We start from the raw sequence: 26,902 nt of genomic DNA on the forward strand, positions 1-26,902 counted from the left end.
GTCGCATTCCTTGCTAGCCTTGAAATTTGAACTCGGTGTATGAGTATTTTGCTTGGTGCCTCGCCGTGCACTTTGCGGGTATTGAATCCCATGAAAGAAAAACAGTAATGTCATTCACGTTATTTACTAAATGTGACCTTTGTAATGGCGCATGGAGCTGGACCAGCAGATGACGCTATTGGCCATGAAGGGAAAATGATAAGTGCTCTCGCAATTGAAATGAAGGAATGCCAAAGATGACACCAACTAATAAGAGTTCCCATGCAACGTCTGATTTGCTAAACCAATTTTTTTACCACTGGTTCTGTAAATTTAAACTAAGACAGGCCATTTTAAAACAAAATAAAAAAAATATAGAAGGTATTTCAACAATACTAAAATCCTATAATCATATTAAAAATGACTGAACTTTGAGAGACATTTTCATTTTTTTTTTCAAAACTAGAAGTTAAACAATTTTGGCTTGAGTGCATGTTCAGCACTGCTGACGAGCAATCCGAACATACTTTTGTGTTTCTTTACCAATCTTTTAACATTTCAAAGCAACAAAAACTCATGAAATTAAAATATGAAACATCAACAGGACATCATAACAATTTCTTAGTGACCGTGTACTTTGAAACGATTTCGCTATGAATAAAGTGTACTTGGAGAAACTTGCTACAGTTGTTCAACTTGGTCCATCGAATTCGACTGCAAGGCGGGAAACCAAATTTCAATCCGAGTCCCCCCAGTACTGAAGGCAGCATCAGGGATTCGGGGGGAATTTACACGTACAATGCACCCATAGTTCTCTAGAATTTCACGAGCAATGGTCAGTCCTGCAATGAAGTTCCAGGTTATGTTGTCTTCGACCATACCTTCCGAAACAAGCTCCGCTCCAAAAGGTGCAAGTGAACGCATTTGGGTCTGCAAGCAATGTAGAAATAGATATATAAGGCAAATCAAGTTTTACATGAAGGGAACATATATGAACATGGAACAGACTCTTATCACACTTGAAAGAAGAAATTTAGTGTTAAACGCTGCAGATATAAATGAAATAGAATAAACTTCAAATACAAAAAGATTTCAAACAAAAGAGGTTTCGACATGTTCATGCCACATGTTATGAAGAGTGTATGTGTAAACTGCAGAAGAATAATATATACAACAGCGTATGTCCCAACTATTTGAAGCTAACCATGTCCTAAGTCCCAACTATTTGAAGCTAACTACATGAGGTTCTCGACATAGTCTGAAGTTAGCTATCCAGAGCCAATTAAATCCACACTTTACATTTCATGCTTAGAGACCAGCATAAGTGTGGATCAACCAGAAGTGATTGAGAGGAAAAAAAGAATCAGAGAAAGACTACAATGCAATAGCCAAGACTCACAGGCTTATGTGATCATTGGCACACCATTTAAGGACATGAAAGTAAAGGTTGTCAGCCTATCAGGTTGAGAATAATGACTTGGATCCTCCTCATATCTAAGTGTATATTCACGATAATTCACCTAAACCTCTTGCATTACAAGCATTAATCTCTATTAATGTAACCTTTCGTGTCACTCCTTTTTAAACTCCTCATGCCTTGTGAATGAAGTTCTTCGGTCCCTATCACCTTTGTCCATTCTATTAATTTGCTTGCAGGACTGTCAGCACTAGAGTCTCAACAAGTAAAAATTACAAACACCATAAGGTTATATACTGCTCATCCAACACCACCTCATGTTGTGAATTTAACATCTAATTATTTAGATTTTCCGATTGATGTCCAAAAAGGTATTTACAGTTAAGCTACTTCTCTTATCCCATTTCTTATTTATTGTTCTGCCTTCATTTCTCCTTGGCTCCACACTCATCCAACACCAGCTCATGTTTTAAATTTAACATCTAATTATTTAGATTTTCCGATTGATGTCCAAAAAGGTACTTACAGTTAAGCTATTTCTCTTATTTCTCCTTAGCTCCACACTTTGTTCCTAAGATTTTCTTCATGCTAGGTGGAGACAAGCAACAGTCAAGGAGATGCATGCTGCTTACAAAAACACATTGTAAAATTATATAGAAGTTACTATATCTTACTCTTGGCAAGCCCATTATCTGTTAAACATGGGTTTTCATAACAATCATCTAGTAACATTAAGGACAGAACAAAGGCTACATTAGTGATTAAACTAAAAGTTGATTTATAGAATGAATTAACTGGACAACATTTCACCTATGGTTAAGATTTTCTCAGACTATTTCTGACCTTGACATCTATATTTAAGACACCTTCATTAGTTGGATATTAGGAATGTCTTCCACCACAATACTTCAATAAGTATGCATGCAGACCAGGACATAATAACTCGAGAAAGTGGTCTATGATAATTAGAAACTTCTCAGATCACTCAATATTTCATCGGAAGGCATTCTCCATATTATAATAAAGATAATGCTATCACAGATGATATTATAATAAAGATAGCCATCACGGGCATAAATAGTTGGAGTAAAGGAGAAAGTCCATCTGAAGACAAGCTAGAAAATGCATCCGAAAATAAATTAGGAACAAGGAACTCCGCTTTCGACCACCTTCAAGAGCTTGCACCCTAATGTTCCTTCGCTCAAGGGTGACCCCTTTCATCCTAACCCACTCACTGCCCTTTGTTACATACAATTTGGTACTTGATGATAACTACGTAGGCAACACAAGGTTGAAATCTTTTATTAACACTTTCAAACTAAGGATTTGAATGCTCCAAGTATTTCCTTGGTATAGGAAGTGGCTTGCTAAGAAAAGGACATCTATTATATCTATTAGTATGCATTGATATCCTAAAGAAAATGAACATGTTGAAAGTTAAACCAGTTGATATCCATAAGGGAGCTCTTAATTGATCCAAGAAGGTACAGAATATTGGTTAGGAAATTTGAATACCTCACACTTATAATACCAAACATATTATTTGCATAGCTTTTTGATTCTTTATGCCATGATCATTTTGAGGAGACTAAGAATTTTGAGCGCCTATAGCATGCTTTAGATAAAGGTTATTTTTATCTAGGTTATCTTTATGTTTTGTTTACTTTGAAAAATAGACCAGCTAAAGCATGGATTGCATGAGACTTGAGATAGTTTTCTCCATTTTCTAGTAAAATTAAAGAAACGACAGCTGTCCACAGATCATTTTTTGCTCATTTTCTCATCCATCGAAGAGTTCTCTTTCCTCCTTTAATCAAATACTTAGGAGAACCAACAACCCAGTGAGCTCTCTGAAGGGCTATAAACAAGTCAAGCCGAGTTAAGCAATGTGTTGTTCAAGCTTGTTTGATAAAGTGGTCAAGTCCGAGCTGAGCTTAAAATGAACCAAGCCGTTAAAATGATTGTTCGAGCTTGACTTGGTTTCTTTTTTATAAGCTTGAGCTTGGTTTGAGCTTCATTCGTTTAGATGTTATCGAGCTCTCAATTTAAACTTGTTTGATTGTTTGAAACTATTACATTTTAAACTTGTTTGATTAGTTATTGAATTTGATAATACAAATTTGTTTGTTAATTTTGAAAGATTTTTTATTTATTTAATAAGTTGATAAGAGTTTTATTGATAAACATAGTTCACAAACGTTATTCATGAACATGTTGAACGTTAACGAGCTGAACACATATGCGTTCAAGCTTATTCGTTTAGTTATACGAGTTGTTTAAACTTGTTCATTTAATTGATCTTATGTATATTGAACAAATATAAACAAGCACTTACCAAGCCGAACACCAAACTTATTCACAAACGTTCGGTTCATTTACAACCCTAACTCCTTCAGCGAACAAACAGCCCCTACCAAGCTCACAAAATTTATAGTCTCTTTTAAAAAGTTTAGATTTTTTAATTTTTACGAGTTTATTTTAAATTGAGAGATTTTTTGAAAATTTTAGAGTTTGTGTGATTTTTAGGACAAGTTAGTCCTATCTTTACAATTACAGGATTTGGTCTAAAAGGGTTTTAGATTTCATATAATAAAACATCTTTTGATTTAAAATATTTTCCCTCATTAGGTTCTCATAAGTTTGAGTTCGTTGTTGGTGTGATTTTTCATGCCACATCAATTAGTTCCAAAGCCATGTTCCTAGTTCAATCACCATCCTCTCAATCATGATAGTCAATTTCTTCATTGAGAATCAATCTGGTAGTCCATCTTGAAGTGTCGCCCTACTATATTCTCCACCTGTGATAGAGGTTGAGCCAGACAAGATCACATTTGTTCCTCTCCCTAATTGCTAGAACAAACAGAGGATTATTCCTGTGCCTATCATCAACTTCCACTTTTCCTAGAACCGAAAGGGGAGTCATCAACACCTCACACCTGCATCTAATGCCAGATTCAGCCCTCACAAATCCACTAGAGATATTTCTCTCCAATGAACCGCAAGGTTGTAGTATATTGATCCGCAAAGCAATCCTTATCGCCGATATATCCTTTCCTCCCATTACTTGCATTAGGGGTCATGCCTGTTCTAATCTAGCAAGCCTCTCCCATGCCTGATTTAAAGCACCTCTGCATACACTCTTTCTGATTCCTGACCCAAAGAAGTCTTTCCTCTCCATGAGGGTTGCATCACGCATGGCTCGCCTGACACTTCTCCTCCAATCTCACCACTTTGGAGATTTTCAACATTGCATCATTGCTGGAGAGCCAATCTAGCCTCCACTTCTTTCACCATTGAAGAAGATCACATTGAAACCTTCTTGTTTGTTCTCTCCTATTGTAGATGTTCTCCACCTCTCGACTCTACTACTATATTGCTCGCCTCAGATGCAAAACTAAAGTTTGTGTAGGCTCCTATTGCAACCACAACCACACACAAGCCCTTAGTGTTGGAAAAATCATTGCTCAAATCCCTAGATTTGCCATAACTGAGACTTTGCAACCCAGATCAATGACAATCTTGTCACTGCCACTCATCTCCGTCATTCATAGCTTCATAGCCCTCCTGACCTCCCTAATTTCTTTAGAACTCAAAATTTTAATAATATCCCAAATAAAATCATATGTCAAAATTGTCATTCTAATAGAAATTATCCCATTTATAGATTTTACTCTACATACTTGATACCTTAAATTGCATTTATCACTTATTTTTTTGTAGCTCTTCCTCATTATATTTAAGAAGTTCAAAATACAACAATATTCCAAAACTATAAACATATGCCAAAATTGACATTCTAATAGAAGTTATCATGTTACTCAAAGAGGTATTATTCTATCTACATGATACCTAAAGGTGCATATAGATAACTCTTTTTTTTACCTCTCATGTTAAGTCTCCAATAATTACTTCTACATGAATGCCCAAAGAACAATCTGCAATATATGAGATATTTTGCAATTTTAATGCGTTCAAGGTTCAAAATCTCAAGACAAAGTTTTGACTTAGTGTCGGTGAAGAATTGAAAGTGGAAGGAGGAAGGAAATGATGGAAAGAAGAAAGATGATGACCGCGTATATAAGTTTGAACTTTATGCCCCATCTAAAATGATATAATTTTGATATTGTGTTGTACAAACACAAGCTACACAATTACAATTCATCATAGCATTCATTATAGCATGCCAAGAGATATTAAGTGTCGACATAACATGATACTTATCAACATGATTGACACACCAACATAAGAGAGATCTCCTAAATAGTATAGAGTTTAAGTAATTTATTGGAATGATAGGTTTCAACCATATTACCAGGCATGATATAAGATTTCAAACCATGGTCCATTTTGTAACTAAAATAACTAAGGAAAATTGTAGATCTATTGTTTGTGTCGATGGACATATCGACCCTCGCCCTTGTAGAAAAATAATAAAAAAATGGTAACTCAAAACTCTGAAGGAAGAAAAATTGAAAAGACAACTTTATACTTACCATGTAATGCATGTCAGGACCATCATCATCGATTATGACTAAAGCACCGCCAGCAGGTGCTTCAGCTGCATATATCTGAACTTTCCCACCAATCTGTGTACGCAATAAAGCCCCTTCTATCAGATTACTAAGTGCTTGTCGTAAAGAAGACTCTTCAACAGCAACTTCTAGGAACTGAGAAAGTTCATTGAGCTCCAATCCTCTTTGCTGCCTGATGGCCAGAGGCAATGCAACCCCGACCAGATCTTCTAATATATCTGAGACAATGCATGGTCTGCCTGACATTAACATCAAAGACAAATGTCACCTGAACTAGCTTGTGACAGACCATAAACATCAAAGACAAATTTCACCTGGACTATTTAGTGAAGCTTTCTGATACAGTATATTTATAATATGGGAAATCGATAGAATAAGACTCTTTTGGAATACAAACTTCAAGCTGTAGGGAGGGCTAGGAAAGCGAGAGTGTAAAAGCCCTAGATTCCTAAAAATACATAACAGAAAAGAAAATTGAAATAAAAAAGTTATATAAGTCATACAAAGAACACCAACATCAGATGTTCTCTAAGTCATAATGATTCTCCTGAAGAAACCAAGCCATGTAATGTAGCACAAAAATATTCTATTGGCTAGATTGTAAGTTTATATTTCAGACATTTTTATAACAATAGAGCCCGTGTTTGTTATTCTGTTGTAAGGTCAACATGAACAAGAAACCGTAAATGGGGAATCTCTACCACTTAATTTATGCAATACTATAAAAATGAAAGATGAGACGAACAAAGGGGAAAAGATATTCATTTGATAAGTATGCATTTTTTCCAAAATAAAACTTTTTTATATCAATTATTAATAAGATCTATTTTTAATACCGTGGTGCATGTTTTTCCCTATCTTTTTACACTAATTATGGACGAACTCAATGCGCACATTCAAGACACAGTACCGTGGTGCATGTTGTTTGCAGATGATATTATTTTGGTAGATGAGACACGTGAAGGAGTAAATGCTAAGCTAGAATCTTGGAGGGAACACTAGAGGGGAAAGGTTTTAAGGTTAGTAGATTAAAGACAGAATATATGGAATTTAAGTTTAGCAATATTAGAAGTAATGAAACAATTGTTAAGATAGGAGAGGACGAGTTGCCTGGAACCGAGCGATTTAAATATTTAGGATCATTTTTACAAAATGATGGAGGGATTGAGAGAGATGTCTTACATAGAATACAAGCAGGATGGGTGAAATGGAGGGGAGCGTCGAGTGTTTTATGTGACCGTAAAGTACCTCTTAAACTTAAAGGTAAGTTCTATAAAACCGCAGTTAGACCTGCTATGTTATATGGAGATGAATGTTGGGCTATGACTCGAGCACACGAGCAGAAGATAAGAGTTGCAGAGATGAGGATGTTAAGGTGGATGTGTGGGCATACGAAGATGGACAAAATAAGAAATGAGAGCATTAGAGAGAAAGTCGGAGTTGCATCTATTGAGGAAAAACTCCGAGAGACACGTTTAAGATGGTACGGACATGTACTTAGACGACCAATAAATGCTCCAGTTAGGCGATGTGAAACTATGATAAACATGCATATTAAACGAGGAAGAGGAAGACCAAAAAAGACTTGGTTAGCAACAATAAAACGAGATAAAATTTATTTAAATATAGATGATGATATAATAGGAGATAGAGCTCAATGGCGTAAAAGGATTCATACAGCCGACCCCACCTAGTGGGAAAAGGCTTGGTTGTTGTTATTAATAAGATCTATTTGATTAATTTGTATTGTCATCTTAATTTGGCTTCATTCAACCTAACCACAAACGATAATCTCCTAGCCACCCTAAAAAGTGTAATATCAAGATTATAGCCAAATTAAGGATTAATGATGTTATTAATGAATCGATTATTTTGATTTGGATTTGGCTCTTTTGAAAATCCTTTTGTTATGTCGTGCATGTTTAGATGTCTATAAATATAAAACAATTTATTAATACTTATTAATCTGCTTTATCACCTATTTATTTAAAAGCGTGAAATTACCTTTTTTATCATTGTTTTGAGAAGATGGCTTATGTTCACTATAATATGCATCTTTAATTAAGAATCATAACAAAAGAAAAGAAGAAAAAGCATCCGATGGCTTGGAGCCATTTGATATTGGCTTCATTCAGAATGAGGATAATCAAATAATAGAATAATGGAATACTATTGAGGTTGAGAATTCATTACTTGATTAAATAAGAAATCCACCATAAGCATCTCAATTCTTTATCCAATTTCTATTACTCGAATCTCAACCGAAACATTCTCGTATCTTAATCCCAAACTCAACTAAAGCCCACACAACTAAAAGTCACAAAAAAAGAAAAGCTCCTATAGTTTTTAGGAAACAACAACTAAACATTTATCCCACTAAGTAGGGTCAACTATATGGATCCTTTTACACCATTAGACTCGATCACTTACTATATCCTTATCTATGTTTAAATGAATTTTTTCTTATTTTATCATTACTAAGCAAGTCTTTTTTGGTCACCCTTTTCTTTGATTAATATGCGTATTTATCATAGTTTCACATCCCTGAGGCATTTCTTGGTCGTTTACGTATATATCTATTTTATCTACATATCTATTTTATCTCAAACACATCTCTCTGAATTTTCCCTCAACTGGCGCAATTAGACCTTATCCCAGGCCGGGTCCAGTTCGGACCCGGCCTGGGCCATAACCGGGTCAACGGGCCGGTTGCTAGTCGACCAGATTCGCCGAGCCAAACCAAAACCGGCCTGGCAGTTCCGGTTCCTTAAATGCAAAACCGGCGGATTGTCGTTTAACGCCGGTTCAGCCCACTGGTTCAACTAGTTTTTTTTTGTTTTTGTTTTTTACCCGTTGAATCGGCGGTTCCTAGCCGATGAGAGAGGGGTGGGGTTTTTTTGATATTTTTTTCAACGGTTATGATCATTTAACCATTTTTTGATCAATGGCTATGGTTTAGTATTCGTTATTATCCAAACTCTATAAATAGAGCTCTCATTTCATCATTTTCACGCACATCTTCTCTACTCTTAATCTCAATTTCGTATTCTCTATACGTTTTCGTCTTCATTTCTACGTACTTTCGTTTTCAATTTTCAATTACAATGGAAGGAAGTCGTGGAGGTGCATCATCTCAAGCTCGGAAGGGAAAGGAAATAGTGAATCCGCGGAAGGAGGACCCCAACATTCAATCCACCGATGATGAGATCAAGCACCTTCCGAATCCGACACCTGAAACACAAGGAAATACCGATGCAATTACTTCTAAGGTTCGGGAAATTCCTCCTCTAAAGTCTTCTATTTTCACTAAACATTTAGAGAAGGTCACTCTTTCGTCAGGAGAAATGTGTGCAAAATGTAAGCACTGTAATGCTTCCTACAAATTCCAAACCGGCGGCAGCTATGGGTCGTTGAAACGATGTAGAAACAAATCACCCGACGGAATATGGACTCGGTCGTTCTTAAATACAATCATCAAGATTTTCTTCAACTAGTGGTAGTACTGATTCCGATTTATTTTTATATTCGGATAATAAATTATGAGAATTATTAGCTAAATTTGTTTCCGTAGAACATCTTTCTTTTAGTTTTAGATCTAAATGCACATTTGAAGATTTTTGTAAAGAATCTCTTAATCCATGTGTTAAACGTGTTCCTAGGACTACACTTACTCGTACAATTAAAAATTAATAAAACCAGGAAAAAAGAATTTAATGGATGAATTTAGTAAATTAGATAATAAAGTTTCTTTATATTCCGATATTTGAAGTGATCATTGGCAAACACATTCGTATATGGGTGTGACATGCCATTGGATCAACAACTCTTGGAACCTCCAATAAAGATTGTTAGCTTATAGAATTTTTGATGAATCGCATAATGCTCATAACATCGCACAATTATTATGTTTAATTTTAGAAGAATATGGATTAACTCATAAAATATTTTCAATATCATTAGATAATGCTAGTTCTAATACCGCTTGTATAAATGATCTAAAATTTATTTGTCAACCTATTATCGGTGGTTTATTTTTTCATATTCGTTGTGTATGTCTTGTTTTAAATTTATGTGTTCAAGATGGATTAAAAATTTTAAAAAATTATATTAAACCAATTAGAATTGCAATTTCTTACTTATGGTCTCATCCATCTATAATGAAACAATGGGGTAAGTTTTGTAAAACTAATGAAATGAGACCTAATAAAGTTCCACGTGATGTACCAACATGTTGGAATTCAACAAAGCAATTATTATAAGATTCATTTCAATATAAAGAATTATTATGTTCATTTTTTGCACAAAATACTAATACTAATATATATTTATTTTCACAATAATGGAATATTTGTAGTAGTATTTATGAAATTTTAAAAGTATTTAATGATGCAACCGAACAACTTTCCGATGTTTATTATCCCACTACTCAATTAGTTTTAGAAAAATTTTCTAATATAGTATTAGTTTTAAATGAACATATTAATAATGAATCTTTATCTTCTTGCATCTTAGCAATGAAAACTAAATGGAAAAAATATTTTTATTTTATTTCTGAAATTTATTTAATTACATTTGCTTTAGATCCTAGATTTAAATTAAAAGTTTTACAAGAAATGTTAACTTTATATTATGACGTTTTAATTCCAATTAAAGATTCTTCTTCTCCTGATCCAGTTAATATTATATATAATGTTAGAATTTATTTATATGATATTTATAATCAATATTATGCAAAATATGGAACACAAATTAATATTTCTAAAATACAACAAACTACTAGTAGTAATTTAAAACTTACAAAAGTAAAACTTTTAGTAAAAGAACGGATGAAATGTCCACGAGGATCCTCAAGTTCCGCACAAGAACTTGAGAATTATTTTACGACTTCTTTTGATTTTGATGAAGCAGATATCAAAAATTTCGATATCTTAAAGTGGTGATCATAGAAGGCTTAAAGCTTTCCTGTCCTCTCCGATCGCCAACGAAATTTTAGCTTGTCCAGTGTCAACTATCGCTGTAAAGCAGACGTTCAGTGTCGGCGATAACATATTAGATGAACAACGATCAACTTTGTCTCCCGACTCATTGGAAGCCCAAGCATTACTGGACGATTAGACTAGAGTCAAGAAAAGAATTTAAGGAATGCAACTTTCAGATGACGAAGTTGAAGATTTTGATAGGAGCGAATACAACATGAACGGGAAATGGAAGTGAGTGACAATGTAAAAGGGTAAAAATGTACAAGAACTATGTGCGCTTTGATTCCTCTATACCCTAAGGGGATACGTAGGCAACTTAAATAAGTGCAGGCCCTTTTTTTAAATAATTTTTAATTTTTTTAATATAATAATCTTGAACCGTGGCGAACCGTGATGAACCATGAACCGTAACCATCTTGGGCGGTTAAGGTTAAGGGTCGACCTGCCAAGAACCGTCGAACTGCAGTTTCGAACTGTCGGTTCCAAACCGTGGTTAGGTCTAGGCGCAATCCTAACTTTTTCTCTAATATTTTTATTTCTTATCTTCTCTATCTTCGTATGTCCGCACATCCTCAACATCCTCATCTTTGTTATTCTCATTTTTGGTTCGTGTACTCATTCATAGTCCAACATTCAACTCCATATAACATAGCAAGTCTAATCGTCATTTTGTAAAATCTACCTTTAATCTTTACAAGCATCCTACAATCACAAAAACACTTAATCCCCTCTGTCATTTTACTTATATCCTATGTAAAACTCTATCAACTCCTCCATCATAGATACTTAAGCTCTCAATTGCAGATAATTCGTAATCTTCTATCTTAATAATTATTTTAATACGTCTAATTTTACTAAACTTAAATTTTATATATTCTATCTTTATTCTACTAAACCTAAAACTTTTTATTCCATCATTTTCTATCAAAATTCAAGCTATATATTTACTCTTAACATATCTCATTGACCGGTTCATCCATGACTAATCAAAACAAACATAGACTTCAAATTGATCCTTTATGCAATCCTATATATAGGAAAGGTTTTACTTAATTTGTCTGGAGTTTTTACTCTTGTCATTATATTCTCGTATATATCCTTAATTATTTCAATATATGCTATGCTACCATCTTTCTTTTATAAAAAAAACTCCATATAATTTTCCAAAAGACTCTTTCATAAGTTTTTTCTAGGTCAATTAATATCATGTGTAAGTCTTGTTTCTTTTTTTGATAGTTTTCAATTAATTGTAATTGTCTGAGGGATGTATAACTTTTATCATCGATCTTTCAACTATAAATCCAAATAGATTTCGATCACCTTGGTCTCCTTAATTTTTTTTATCACTATTTCATAAAGTTTTATGGTATGACATATTTGCTTAATAATCCTATAATTTGCACAATTTTATACGTTCCTTTATTTAATATAGAGGACTAGAGTATTTATCCCTCTATTATGATACTAAAATAGAATCATAATCTGGTTTGAGATCTTAAATCTTGATCCATTTATAAATTTCCTAAAGACGGTAGTTTCCTGACAGTGCAAACAATTTTGAAAGAAAGTTTCATGACTGAACTATGATTTTAGCTCAACTGAATATACAAATGCACAATTCAAAATTGCTTTGGAACTCAATGCAATGAAGTACCTGATACTATTTTGTTGCAGTGGCACAAGCCAAAGTGGTGGCATAGGCATCTCTAGATCCTTCTTTCCAGAACTTAGTGATAATGGTAGTAGTTCCTTCTGTGAACTATATGTATTAATTACACTTGAGCCATTATCAGATGGCAGTGATCTCAACAATTCAGGATGGCTGGATTTTAAATCAAGGGTTTTCTTTAGTGTTTCTTCATTGCATCGTGCTATGTTAACCTGGAAAAAACCCAAAACAGTCATTAGAATCATTCCATGGTGTGCAAGAAAGCAGTACCTACTTGCTAAAATCCTAATTTCATAGTGGAAGGAAAATCAAGTTAATAAGATCACTTTTGAATCAAATTGGATAAAAAGCATGCTGAACTAAAATTAATGCCAATTTAATAACCTAGAAAAGAAATTAATTTTAGAAACTATTTGTGTAGTAAAAGTAAAGGTTGACTAAATTAATTTGTACAGATTTGGTGAAATTTCATAATAATCTATAACTATTTTTAAATATGAATATGTGAGAAAAGTAGATAGCTGAAAATAGTAATTAATGGTTCAAGAATTGTTCGAGATGAATTAAATAATTCCAAATAGTTTAAATTTTAAACAAGATTGACTATTGATTGAATTTACTAATGACTTCACATTTGGATCTAGCTAAAGATATGTTGTGAAATTAGGATAGATTAAAATTTCAAACCCTGTCACCTTGCACGATCAAAATGTTTCATTCTGGGCAAAGGACGACACACAACACAAAGCAGCACAAAGTTAAACCATTGTGTCGCCCATTTCGGAATAGTACTACCCATGTTGTATAGGACCTTGTGGTACTAGGCTTTGTCCTAGTCAGCTCATAGGGAATCCAGAATCTTGAAGTGACGATGGACTTTGCTGGTCATGGGGAAGAGTGAGAGAAGATTGAGAAGCTATAAATATCTCAAATTAAAGAGAAGAAAGCAAAAAAAAAAAAAAAAAATCATAGGAGCTTCGAGCATCGGCAAAAGTGGAAGTCTCCAAATAGATAGACTGTCAAATCCAATGACTTAGTCGTAATGGAGGACTTAGATAAGGTGTCAAGTAGAATTATAGAAGTTGTCAGCCTACCAACTTCTGGATTTGGCAATCACGAGTCATGAACGTGGCGGCAACAATGCACGAGGTTTTGATAGGCTTGTAGAAATTGCAATTCCTATTTGTGAGTCATGGAGGGATAACCCTTAACCCTCCATGACTATTATTATATTATAATATTATACTTGTATAAGATAATATATATATATAACCTTATCTTGGGTCTCAATTTTCTCACATCACCAGACCGAGCTTTTCTGCTTACTAAAGATTATGCTCTATTCTTTCTACCCCAATAGTAGCCCTTATTGTTTCCAATTATCCCTCTGTAGTTCAGCCTCTGACTGCTCCATCACATACAACAGAAGCCCAAACTCAGTCCTCTAACACCACTTGTCCGTGTACTATCAAAGGGACTTGCAAACAGTCTCCTCTTCTGTCAACATATAAACTCGCTTTTTCTGAATATCAAGAAAACTGGACTCACTTGGCTGGACAAGCCCAATAAATATTTCTTCTATTTGGGATATTCCTACGGATCTGCTCTTTCGAAAACAATTGCTTCAGACAATCAATACCCATCAACTAGATTTACACTCTATTATCTCTCGATTAGAAAAATTAGAAATTATTGACGACAATCCAACCAAATACTGGGAACGCGACAAAGTCTATTGTAAATTAGCAATAAATAACCCTGACCTAATCATAAAGGCGCAAGATTTAAGATACACAAATTGGGAAACAGAAGAATGTAAAACACATATCCAACAATTACTGCACTTAGGCGCCATTCAGAGATCTACCTGCCGACATAGAAGCCCAGCTTTAATAGTCAATAAGGGAGCCGAACAAAAACGTGGTCAATCTCGAATGGTCTTTAACTACAAAAGGTTAAATAATAACTGTCAGGAGGATGGTTATAAAATACCCGATAAAGACCAACTCTTGAATAAGATACAACATTCTAAATGGTATTCAAAGTTCGACATAAAATCAGGCTTTTAGCAAGTAAAGGATGCACCCAGACTCTATCGAATGGACGGCTTTTTCCTGCCCAGAAGGCTACTTTGAATGGCTTTTTATGCCTTTTGGTCTTAAAATCGCTCCTCAAATCTTCCAACGAAAAATGGATGATATTTTTAGAAATGTTTCTCTATTTACCTGTGTTTACATAGACGATATTTTAGTCTTTTCCAAAACTAAACAAGAACATTATGCCCATTTACACATAATTTTTAATCTCTTTAAAAAACATGGTCTTATCATTTCACGGAATAAAATGAAACTGGCAATAACACATATTGAATTCTTAGGGCCGAGATAGGCCAAGGACAAATCACAATACAACCTCATATCTCAGCTAAACTTCTTGCCTTTCTGGACAATATGGAAGATATTAAGACTCTAAGAGCATTTCTAGGCCTTCTAAATTATGCACGACCATACCTTAAAGACATAAGAAAAATTAGCGGACCTTTATACAATAAGACATCTTTGACTGGACAAAAATATTTTAAACAACAAGATATAGCCTTAGTTCAGCAAATTAAGCAATTGGTCAAAACTATTCCCAAATTAACCTTACCTCTTGACTCAGATTATTTAGTTATTAAAACATATGGTTGCGAAATAGGATGGGGAGGTATTTTATACCCAAAAACATCCAAATATGAGCTTAAATCAACTGAAACCTAATGCAGATATGCCTCAGGAAAATACCACGAAAAAGGATATCTGACATCATTAGATTATGAGATCATTGCTTAGAGGCTTTTAGATTATTTATTTGCAATAAACCAGAAATCCTTATTAGAACAGACTGTGAAGTCATAGTCAAATACGGTCAACAAACTAAAATAGTTAGGAAAGGCCTCAGTACAAAACGTTGGCTAAAATTTACAATATTATAATCAACAAAGGACTCAAGATACAATGGGAGTATATTAAAGGAGATAATAATTCCTTAGCCGATACATTATCAAGACTACTGCATTAACTTTTGCTATTTACTTCTTGAGATACTATTACAGAATGGGCAGACCAAGAAAAGTTCGCACTTTTCTACCAAAATCATGTGTTTTGGTACCCAGGATTTACAATTATTCCCACAACCCGAAGATCATTTTCGCTTTGCTGGCAGAGACAGACTTGATCACATCCAAAATTGTTTCATTGACAATATTTGGCATAGCTAGTGCTAGAGGAAGTGACTGAACTGGTGTTAGGTGATACTGGTTCGATTACTATATTAGGAAGAACTGTAAGTGTTTGTGTTCCCTTATCACACGAGCTAACATTGGTCATTTCTTACCTTCCACAAGACAAAGGCATGTGGTAGATAGGATAGCAAGTACACCAACATTGGTGATACTTAGACAAAGGAGAAGAAGAAATTCTTCGATTAAAACATTGTCAAATTTTACACGTCAAATGAATTTTGCCTAATACAACAAATAATATATACTACTATAATATAGTGTTTAAAGTTTTAAATTGCTAGTCCATACCTAAACGAACAAGTGGAGAGATCAAAACATAAATACTATCATGCAAGTAGTGGGCCCTTATGGAGTTATATTCATATGTGATAGTTGTACAAGACTAACAGAAGTGAATATCAACAACTTTCAACTATATTGCAATAGCATGGTTATATTTAACAAATCTATTAATGCAATTGCATAATATGATGACGTATCTTACATATATCAACTAACACATAATATAATTTAAGATATAAGTGTAAAACATATAATGTAAGTAGTCACAAATAATGATGTCAACTTCAATAGAGTTGAAGAGCTATTAGAGCAACAACATCTAATAGAAAAAAAGTATTAAACTAATGAGTCATACCATGAAACTTAAAGAACGAGTAATAGAAAAAAACTAAAAAAGAAGACTACGGTGACCGAAAATCAATTTGGATTCATGCATTAAAGATTGACAATAGAAGTTATACATCTAAGGCAACTAATTGAAAAGTATCGAGACAAATGGTATTCATAGACCTAGAAAAAGTAAAGTTCAAAGAGAAATTATGTGGAGAATTCTAGAAAAGAAAGGTGTTAGTGTATCATATATTGAAATAATTAAAGATATGTATGAGGATATAATGAAAACTCAACGCAATTAATCAAAATATTTCCCAAGGGTTACATCAAAAATTAGTTCTAAGTCCTTATATTTTTTACACTAATCATGGATGAATTCATTAGACACATCAAAGAAACATTATTATGTTGCATGTTTTTTGCCGATATTATTTTAGTAAATGAGACAAGTCGAGTAGATACTAAACTCGAATTTTGACGGAAACACTAAAAGTGAAAGATTTTAAGGTTAGTAGGGTAAAAAAAGAGTATATGAAATTTAAATTTAGCAATAATAGATATAATAAGACAATTGTTAAGATAGAATATGACGAGTTGTCTATAGCTAAGAGCTTTAATATTTATGATCATTTTTCTAAAAAGATGGAGGAGTTAATAGAAATATCTTACATAGAATACAAGTAAAATGGTTGAAATGGAGGAGAGCGCCATGTGTTCTTTGTGATTATAAAATACCTCTAAAACTTAAAGGAAAGTTTTATAAAATAGTGATTAGACCAACTATATTATATGGAGCTGAATGTTGGGCTATGACTCAAGAACATAAGCAAAATATGAGAGTCGAACGGACGGATAAGAAATGAGAACATTAGATAGAAAGTTGGGATTGCACCTATTGAGGAAAACTCCCATAGACACGTTTAAAATAGTACGGATATGTACTTAGAAGATGAATAAATGTTGTTATGATAGTAGGGGATAGAGCCCAATGGAGTAGATGATTCATATAGCTGACCCTAGTTAGTGGGATAAGGTTTGATTTATGTTGTTTAAACTTGACAAATAACCATAACCTATCCCAAAGACTTATATATAGGCCTTGGTTGTCATTATAAGGAAAATTTTAGGAGAGAGATTCCTACTCCTTCCCCTTGACTTTTCATATTTTAAAACCTTCCTAATCCTCAAAATCCACCTTATCTATAAACATCACCTCCTTAATAAATCTCATTTTTGCTAAACACATCACCACCTCTTTAACTCATATTAAAAAAAATCTTACAACATAAAGGAAACTTCACCATATCAGAAATCTCACTCCTTATAAGAAAAACCTCCACTCCATATGAAAACCATCTTCATCTTAATAATATATCTCTTCACCTTAATGAAAACACCTTTTCACTTTATATGAAAAACCTCTTCACCTCACAAAGAAAAATCATCACCTTATAAGATAGACTACCACAAAGAGTTATCTCCACCTCTTCATTCTATCAGTCATCTTCGCCTCATCACCTTATAAGTCTCATGTCAATTAAAGTTTCACTTGTTCTACTCGAACCAAGAAATAGTGTCACCTTAGCTAGTTTATGAAAACTAGGTTTAGAATAAAGTTCGTACAAACTTCGCCCATGTCATATGTGAATACATGAGTTAGTCATATTCATAAAACCTAGTGTGAGCTCCATTGTCCACATCCGACCACCATGGACCAAAGTACCATATCTAAGCAATACCCTCAAGCTAAATCAAGCATGTCTTAATATCTAATTCCAATTTGACCATATCATGTAGTGTTAAAACTTTTAAATCCATGTCTTATACACACAATGGAGATCCAATCAGCTTTGCTATATTGTTTCTTGCACTCTGCTTGTCATTTCCACCTGAAACTGAAATGTTATAACATTGTAATCTCATAAATATTTCATAATAATGATATCGTCAACTCAAGAGAAGGGGTGGAAATAATTTTAGATCCCCATTTTTTTACACCATAGCATAACTCAGGCTGAAGTACCATAACATCAGAAGGATCATTTCATGGGTTCTCTGACAAGACTAACCTTGGTGAGGTAGACAGAGTCTTGCAACTGTTGTAAAGCATCTTTCATATGATCACCTTGCACAAGTAGGTCCTCAATAATATCATATGAAATCTGCAATAGATTATAGGAAACAAAATCCTATTAGGCAAATAGCTAGAAGATGCAAGCAAAACAAAATTACAATACAAACCTCACTTCTCTTTATATGAACAGATAACATTTTAGTCAGAGCTCTGATACTAGAAAGAGGACCACGAATCTGTAAAAACAATTAATATTAGGTAATAGACCAAACCAAGGTTATTTAAGCAACGTGGAACAAGACTGACTTGTTCAATCAGATGATTCATTCTGACATTATTTTGCCAAGATGACTGTTGAAGAAGCATTCCTTTCTGTTTGTTGATAAAAAGAATAAAACAAAGTAAAAGACTGAACAAAAAAAGACTAATCCTTTAAGATAATAACATTGAAATATGATACAAGTGTAAAAACGTGCTCCCCGATGAAAAAAGGAAATAAACAAACATAACTCTTTCAAACCTTAACTTGTATTTGGATTAGGTAGGACACTGGCAGCAAAGGACAAGTTATGCCTAGCATTAGTGCATCTGCAACCAATCAGCTGTCATGGTCACTTCCTAGTTACAGAAAGCAGTAAGTGCAGTCCAAAGCTAAATCTCTCCTCAATGAAAACCAAGTCATGTAGATGCCTACGATTTATCTAGGTATTTGGCATGAAAATAGACTAACCAATAGATAGATCTTATAACTGATGAAAGATAAATTAATAAACTGGTCCATTGATCCATTCCCAACAATTTCTGAAACCTTAACTGCTATGTATATCCAATAACAGAAAGGAAAAAGAAGTACACCGAGTACAACATATTGAATTATCTTTAATGCTTAAACTAGAAAGCAATTAGTGAAGGGGAAAATAAATCCTACAATAAAGAAGTGTAATTCACTAAAATCAGTCTGACCAAAACTTCCAATCAGTTAAAAACAAGAAAGCTACATGGACACAAGTCAACTTCAGAGTTTATTCCCAGAAACCTTCGACTAATAATTTTCATGTTGTTGAAAATGAACTTTTGATCTTTGATTGGAACAATACTCTTTCAGTATCGTATCCATGTTTTGATGCATGTGCAGTAATGGATTGGAGTTGGAGGAAAAAGATGAAGCATAGAAAGGAGTTTGTGCCGAGCATGGTTTTAAATCTTGTACCTTCCCAAGCGAAATGGTTGAAACATATCATTTTGATAAATTATCGAAATTTGATAATACACGGTCTCCTTCCTTTTGTTCATCTCCTTCCTCCTTAAACCTTCAATCTGTCATCGGCATCATACATCCAAGCGTCAACACAATACTAGAACAATATCTTTCCGGTCAAAGATTGAAAGTACGACACAACTCTAGATTTTGAACCTTGGTGTCAAGTTGTATTGAATTTCTGTGATTTACCAAAATGATACATTTCAACCATTTCACCCGGCACGATACGAGATTTCAAACCATGATTTCAAAATTGATATTGATCTATACTAGACCTTTCCTTTGTATATGAAAGGTGCATAAACCTAAATATATAATAGTTGAGTTCAAGATTTAAAATCTCAGGTCGTGCTAGAGTTTCAATATCTAACTTGAACAATCCAATTTCGATAGGGATGTCAATTCGGGTGGGTTGGATGGGTTCGGGTGGGTCGAAGCAAGAATATTATAAAAAAACCCAACCTAAACCCGAACTCAATCCAAAAACCCTAAACCTAAACTCAAATAACCTAACCAACCTGAATAACCTGCCTGACTAAAAAAAATATATTATTTCCTTATAATTCTTCACTTTTATCTCAATATTTCATCATTGTTATCTTGATCTATTTATGCAGGTAAAGCATCTTAATTTTAAAAATAAAATTTGATTTAACCCTAAAAAAATCCTAAATCCTAAATTCAGGTCAACCCGAACCCAACCTAAACCTAAACTAACCCAAAAACTTTCCACCCTAATCGATATTTTTCGAGTCAACTCAGGTTGGGTTGACGGGTCAGGTCCATTTTTGATACCCCTAAGTTTCAATATCATATCATACCAACATAGTTTTGATACTTAATTAATTAAATAAATAATACTAACACAATTAATTTTACTTAATATAAATTATAATTCTTAATTAACTTTTTGTTGTAGTTAATTATTTAATTAATAAGTAATAAGATTGTTGATTCATGTTTAGTCTTTTGTTTACTTTTATTGATTCATTTGGTCACCTTAATTTTTAGAATTAAAAATGTATGTATCCATTTAGTTTAAAATTTTATCTTTAATTACTTGTAAACTCTATACTTCTTTTATTTTATAATAATTTACACTTATAATCTATTCAACTTTGTAGAATACTTAAATGAGCAACAAGAAATGAGACATTTTATAATAATTTATTCAATTATTGTAGGAAGAACACTTGAATGAGCAACAAAAAATGAAACGTTTCAAGTATTCTATAAATTTGGAATTTTTTTTTTTTTTGCTTTCAAATTTTGTGAAATTGAAGCAAATTTCAGAATTTTAAGGTCCGGGAAGCTTTTATTTTTTATGATGTAATTTTGTTTGAAATATTTATGTAATTATGTGAAATTTATTTATCAGCATTTCATAAAAACTTTAAACATTAAATATCATTTTTATATTTGCTGAGATAAAACCTAAATTAAAAATTATTAGATATCTTAAAAGAGTAACCCGATGAACCAAGCTTCCGCCAATGCGAGATCCCGAAAAAGGGTCAAACCACATTGGGTCTATTGTACGTGTCCTTACCTTGTAAGAGGTTGTTTCTGCGAATCAAACTCATGACCACAAAGTTACATGTCTTGAAATAATTTAAAATTCTATCATTAATTTTAATTTTATTTTGTTTGCTATATGTAATTATAAGACAAAATAAAGAGATTTAAAAATTTTCAAATTTCAAAACCAAAAACATTATATTTTAAGATTAAACTAGATTTTAAAATTTCTAATCAAATTTACTTAATCTTATAATGATGAAATTTAAAATATATATATAACTCAATTTGACTCAACTTAATTAAATTTGAAATCAGATTTAGTGTTTTTTTTTGTTAAGACTACATTTAAATTTAAAAATAAAGTTTTTTAAAAGTTTATACCTATCACAATGAAATAAATTAAAATTTGTGAAAAAAATAATTTTAAATTTAATTAAATAACATTTTTATTTAAAGTGACATGCCAAACTATAGGCATTTGTTAATGTTCAAACTAAAGTAAACAAGGACATGAAATTTGATACAATCTCATCAAACTATCGTTTTCTTATTGTTTGTTCACATAATCTCTCGATCTCTTCGATTAACAAAGTTAGAACATAAAAACATGTACATCGATGTTAAATACCAAATTTTTTCTAATTTTTTATATCTTAATTTTAAAAAAATGATTAATATTTTGAATTTTATAGTTAGGGTTGTAAACAAGTCAAGCTTTATGTTATTCAAGTTTGTTTGATAAGGTGATTGAGTCTAAAATGAACTAAGTCGTTGAAACAGTTGTTCAAACTTAGCTTGATTTCTTTTTTTATGAGCTTGAACTTGGTTCAAACTTGGCTTAAGCTTGATTTAAGCTTGACTTAAGATTGGTTCGTTAAGATATTATCAAGCTCTCGATTCATACTTATTTGGTCGTTTGAAACTTTTATATTTTTAAGCTTGTTTAGTTGATTAGTGAGCTTGATTTTAAGAGCTTGTTTGTTTATTTACCATAATAAGAGCATTATTGATGAATATAGTTCGCGAACAAGTGCTCAAATTTATTAATTTAGTTTAATGAGTTGTTCATGCTTGTTTAATTATATTGAACGAACATGAACATCAAACTTGCTCATGAACGTTTAATTCATTTACGAGTGAAAGTTGGAATTGGGTCAAATAAAGCTTATCAAATAGATATGGTGATTAAGATCAAGTGGGTTCAAATCGTACTCGATTTGAATTTATTTTGATCATTTAAAATTAAACCAATTTTATATAGAAGATAGGTTCAATCATATTTAATTAGCCTAGTTATCTTTTTATAAAGTTAGGAATTATTTATTTATTTGAATATATAGACTTTTTTCTTCATCCCTTCCCATCCCACACGCCCACATCCCACTCAAAGCCATTTGTGATTGCCTGTTGCTTGCAGCCACGCTAGCCACCTACCACCCATGACTGCTAGCCTCCTAAATGCCTCATCATACCCGCCACCTACAGCACCCACTCGCTGCAATTGCACTCTTTCTCTCAAGTAACTTCTTGCTGTCCTCCTCTCCTTCTTTTTGTTTTTCTTCTTTATTTCTTTTTCCCTCTCTTGCTTCAGTGGGAGGAACAATAAACTTCACCCATACGGCCGACAGGGCTCAACACTTCAAATACTTGTTGAGCTGTCAGTATTTCATTATTTTGCACGACTTTAAAGAATGTTTGTTCAAAGATAAGAAATAGAAATATTTTTGAATTCTATGATTATACATTTTTTATAATAATTTGAAAATTAATCTAGTGGCATGTACAAGTGATGTAACCATAAGAGATACCTATTATTTGAATCAACGCAAAAGCTAGGTTTGGTGTCCATATGGGAAAAATTATTTGGTGTGGTATAAGCATAATGTAAGGAATGCAGGGTTTCAGTTGATAAGGCAAAAACAAATAAGTCTAGTGGTATGAGTGAAATGGGAAGATTTATATAAAATAATAGAAAAGGAATGAGGAAAGTTTTGAGGGCTCTTGGTTTGACTAGTTAGCTGTATTCTCTTCTATAACTTTATATAACAAATCATGGTGCCAACTCCAAATTGTTGGCAGATTTATGTCTTTTGTAGTTTTGTTATTGTTGACACAAACACTGCATAAAGAAAAAGAGTACAGAAGAAGATACCTGATCCATCACATATGCTGTAGCTAAAGATCTAGAAATCATAATAGCTCTTGATCTTTTTTCAGTTGTAAATTGTTCACAAGCTTTTGTTAGATCTTCTCTGAAAGTTTGAATTTCCAAGGGTTTCTTATTAGAATATGGTGTGTTGGGTAAAGTGCCATCATCAGATGAATAAAAGGGCACATCCTTTTGAACATTATCCAGATTATCACTTGTGGCTAAATTCATCTTTGGAAGCTCTGCAACCAGAAATCCGACTACAAATGGATGTTTCACCATAGGCAGAACAATAGCTCTACTCTCAGATATAACCTCTGCCTACAATCAACCACTATGAACCATAAGCAGATGATAAAATGGAAAACTATCATCAAAATATGTTGGATGCCAGCTTAGCTAATATACTTGCTGTTTCAAGAGAGCAGCTTCTACTGCCTGTAAACTAGCTGGTACACTGAAGTTGCCAACTAATATCACACAGTCTGCACCTTCAGACATATCAGTTGTTGGATAATTAGAAACACAACGTAGTTCTAACTGGTCCATTACATAATTACCAGCTGGCCTGACATACACCTGCTAAGATATATGATGACATGAATAGAAAGAAAGCATCCACAAGATAGTAAAAGCAAAATATGCTAGGCAGTGGTGTCTTTTATCACATTGAAAGAATTTTAACTAGAACTAGTATGGAGATTCACCACAATACTGTAGAAAAGTTTTTAAAAAAAAAACCATAGAAACCATGAAAAAAAGGTCCATTTACAGTTTAGGCATTCTATTTAAACAGAATATTAAGTGAAGAAACAAAAGTATGTTTAATCAGTATAATCTTGTGTGTTGTTGGTTGGCTTAAAATGCTCAAGGTTTAATAAAAAGAAGCTCCATTCTCATAGTTGGAGGATATTAAAAAAAAAAAGGCAGCCCGGTGCACGAAGCTCCCGTCATGGGGGGTCACGGGGAAGGATCCATTGTACGCAGTCTTACCCAGCTTTTTGCAAGAGACTGTTTCTAGGATTTGAACCCGTGACCTTTTGATCACATGGCAACAACTTTACCGTTGCGCTAAGGCTCCCCTTCTCATAGTTGGAGGATATATTTAACTAAATCAACTTCATATCAAATTTAGGTTTTATATTTCAAGAGGAATTCTGAATGTTTTGTCCTATATTTTCCATTTTATTTAGTTAGAAATGCAGTGTTGATTTATTATTAGAGATGATTGATATAAACAGAATCAGTATTGGATTAATTAAAAGAGCTAACTGATGGAAACAATTATTCAATGCATTTATCTTGTTATTACATGATAAAAAATTATTTATTTGATTATCTGATATTGATTATTAAAGTAAATTATGAAAAATAACAATACTAGATGCATCAGAAGATGTAGAATTATGCTGAGACACAAAAGGTTAAAATATCATTCAGTGCCTAAGTTCTGATCTCCAATTGGGTCTCCTCGATATAATCTCGGTACTATATCATGTTGACCTTCGGCGCACTTAGGTATGCTTGAGTTTTGGTCATATAGTCTTGCTTCGCTTTCTATGTGTATAGCAATTAGAAAGTCAAATTAAGATCAACAAGTTATAAAAATAAGTCATGCATGTCCACTGACGGTTATACCTTATTAATATCAAAATCACGAATCCAATATCGAATTGGAGGATTGGTTCTTTAAACATCCTAACAAGCTCAATCCTATAATTTTTCAAGATTAAATACTGCTCCTAGGACATCTAATATTAGAACTAGTTTCTCTTCATGTCTATAAATAAATCTTTGCTAGCCAATGAAAGTTAGGCTTGGATTGACAGAACTAGAATTGAAATAAATAAACGTATACAATATGGAAATATCTTAATTTCTCTAACTCCAGCATTAATCCTTTTGTGTGTGTGTGCGCTTTCCCTCTCTTTTTCTGTTGTTTTATCTCCTCCATGTGACTAGCAAACAGTATTGAAGGGTGAAAATCTTCTTATCTCAGTGATCATGTTGATGCTAAGAAATAAGTGCTTGCTAGATAATTTTACACTGATATAATGTCTTTATTTATCTCTCTTTGACTCAAGGAACTACAAAGAAATTTAGGTTATAAACTATGCTTCATAACCAGTGTTTCAAAAGATGGTAAAGTGAGGTTATCTTCATCATAGTTATAACCGGAGAACCAAGCAAACCACGGTCAGCCTACAAAAATCCAGAGTGGTTTTATCAAGGACTAGCCAAAGGCCAACTATCCTACATTATAAATAAGACGTAAATGGACAAACTTATAATTTTATTTCCTAAATTTGTGGATTTGTGGTTGTACTTGATAATCTTATGCAAGGTTTACAATTTTGAGCCATGCAGGAGTTTCGATTCAAGACTGAAATAATATTGTGTCTTGCTAATATGGTTTTGATACATTTTTAAATATAAAATATAATATGAGATTAATAATTATATTATATTATATTGTAAAATTATATTATAAGATATGCAATTTAACTGTCGATCTATGGTTGGCCAGTAAATTAGTGACTAAAGCTTGGCATACTTGATCCCCCATTCAATTTTGAACTATGGACTTTTCTCACTTACAATAAGTCAATAAGTTTCACACTTAGATACAAAACATTCTAGGTAGCAGTTAAGCCACATGTACTAGAACTATAACACTTACGAAAAACTACATCAATAAACTAAAGAAGAATCGTTGTGCGTGATGGCCAATAGCAGCAGATTGATACTATCAAATAGAATTCAGATTGTTCAGAGAGGATGAGATAATTTATGTAAGAGAAATACACTAACCGACAAGATGACATTGGGATCGACGACCATACGAAACAAAGCGAGTTGATCAAAGCAAATGCGTTGGAAGTCAGAGCTCGGAAGGACAAGCCCGCCCTGCTTCTCCACTCGCCGGGTGAACTCCACGGGTGACGAAGGCGAAGCACGCCGGATGGCTGCGGCCACAGCGGCGGCGGAGGAAGGGGTCAGAACCTCGGCATCGGGCGAGGACTGCAGGACAACGGGATGAGAGTGGACTCGGGCGATTGGCGAAAGCTGGCGGCTTAGGCCCGACTTGGCCCGATAAGGGGAGAGGCTGACGAGGGCCGGAGGGAGGGGATCAGAGTGAACGAGATGGCATTGAGCTTCCAAGTGGAGGTCCATGTTGTAACAGCGGGGAATGTAGGCGGCCGAGGTGGCGGAGAGCAGCATCGCCGACAGCTAGGCGAGGTATGACGGTTTGAAGCGGGGGAGTTGGAAAAGGAAGCGAATGGTTGGCTTGCTGGAGAAGCTAACGCCAGAAGTTCATCAGTTCTTATCCTCTGACCGGGTGCCCACGGCCCCGCCTCTCGGTGCCGACGGACTAACTCCAAGTCTCCAACCGAGTCGGGCGGGGCGTGCTGCGGAACCCAA

At 33.7% G+C, this 26,902-nt stretch overlaps 1 protein-coding gene across 4 annotated transcripts; it reads right to left on the reverse strand.

The window, feature by feature from the left end:
* Positions 1–432: 432 nt before the first annotated feature.
* Positions 433–26,902, reverse strand: LOC121976839 (chloroplast sensor kinase, chloroplastic-like). Of its 4 annotated transcripts, XM_042529213.1 has the most exons (10): positions 26,291–26,902; positions 23,888–24,061; positions 23,483–23,800; positions 18,855–18,920; positions 18,716–18,784; positions 18,544–18,636; positions 12,562–12,788; positions 5,890–6,163; positions 861–909; positions 433–794 (listed from the first exon to the last, which is right to left on the reverse strand). In XM_042529213.1, the coding sequence occupies exons 1-10, from the start codon at positions 26,699–26,701 to the stop codon at positions 661–663; spliced, it is 1,815 nt and encodes a 604-aa protein (XP_042385147.1). In that variant the 5' UTR covers positions 26,702–26,902; the 3' UTR covers positions 433–660. The 4 variants fall into 4 exon arrangements, with proteins under 4 accessions (XP_042385147.1, XP_042385145.1, XP_042385146.1 ...); XM_042529211.1 differs by having other exon boundaries at positions 433–909; XM_042529212.1 differs by having other exon boundaries at positions 434–909; positions 23,888–24,058.

Source organism: Zingiber officinale, chromosome 4B (genome assembly GCF_018446385.1).
Source record: "Zingiber officinale cultivar Zhangliang chromosome 4B, Zo_v1.1, whole genome shotgun sequence".
Lineage (NCBI taxonomy): Eukaryota > Viridiplantae > Streptophyta > Magnoliopsida > Zingiberales > Zingiberaceae > Zingiber > Zingiber officinale.

Bases quoted from the DNA above. Each gene is read 5' to 3' on its own strand.
- LOC121976839 (XM_042529211.1), bottom strand. From the start codon at position 26,701: ATGCTGCTCTCCGCCACCTCGGCCGCCTACATTCCCCGCTGTTACAAC. The intron at 18,921-23,482 runs GTATCTTCTTCT...ATCAACAAACAG, and splicing joins CAGCATATGTGATGGATCAG to AAAGGAATGCTTCTTCAACA. The intron at 910-5,889 runs GTAAGTATAAAG...CATTGCTTGCAG, and splicing joins GTCCTGACATGCATTACATG to ACCCAAATGCGTTCACTTGC.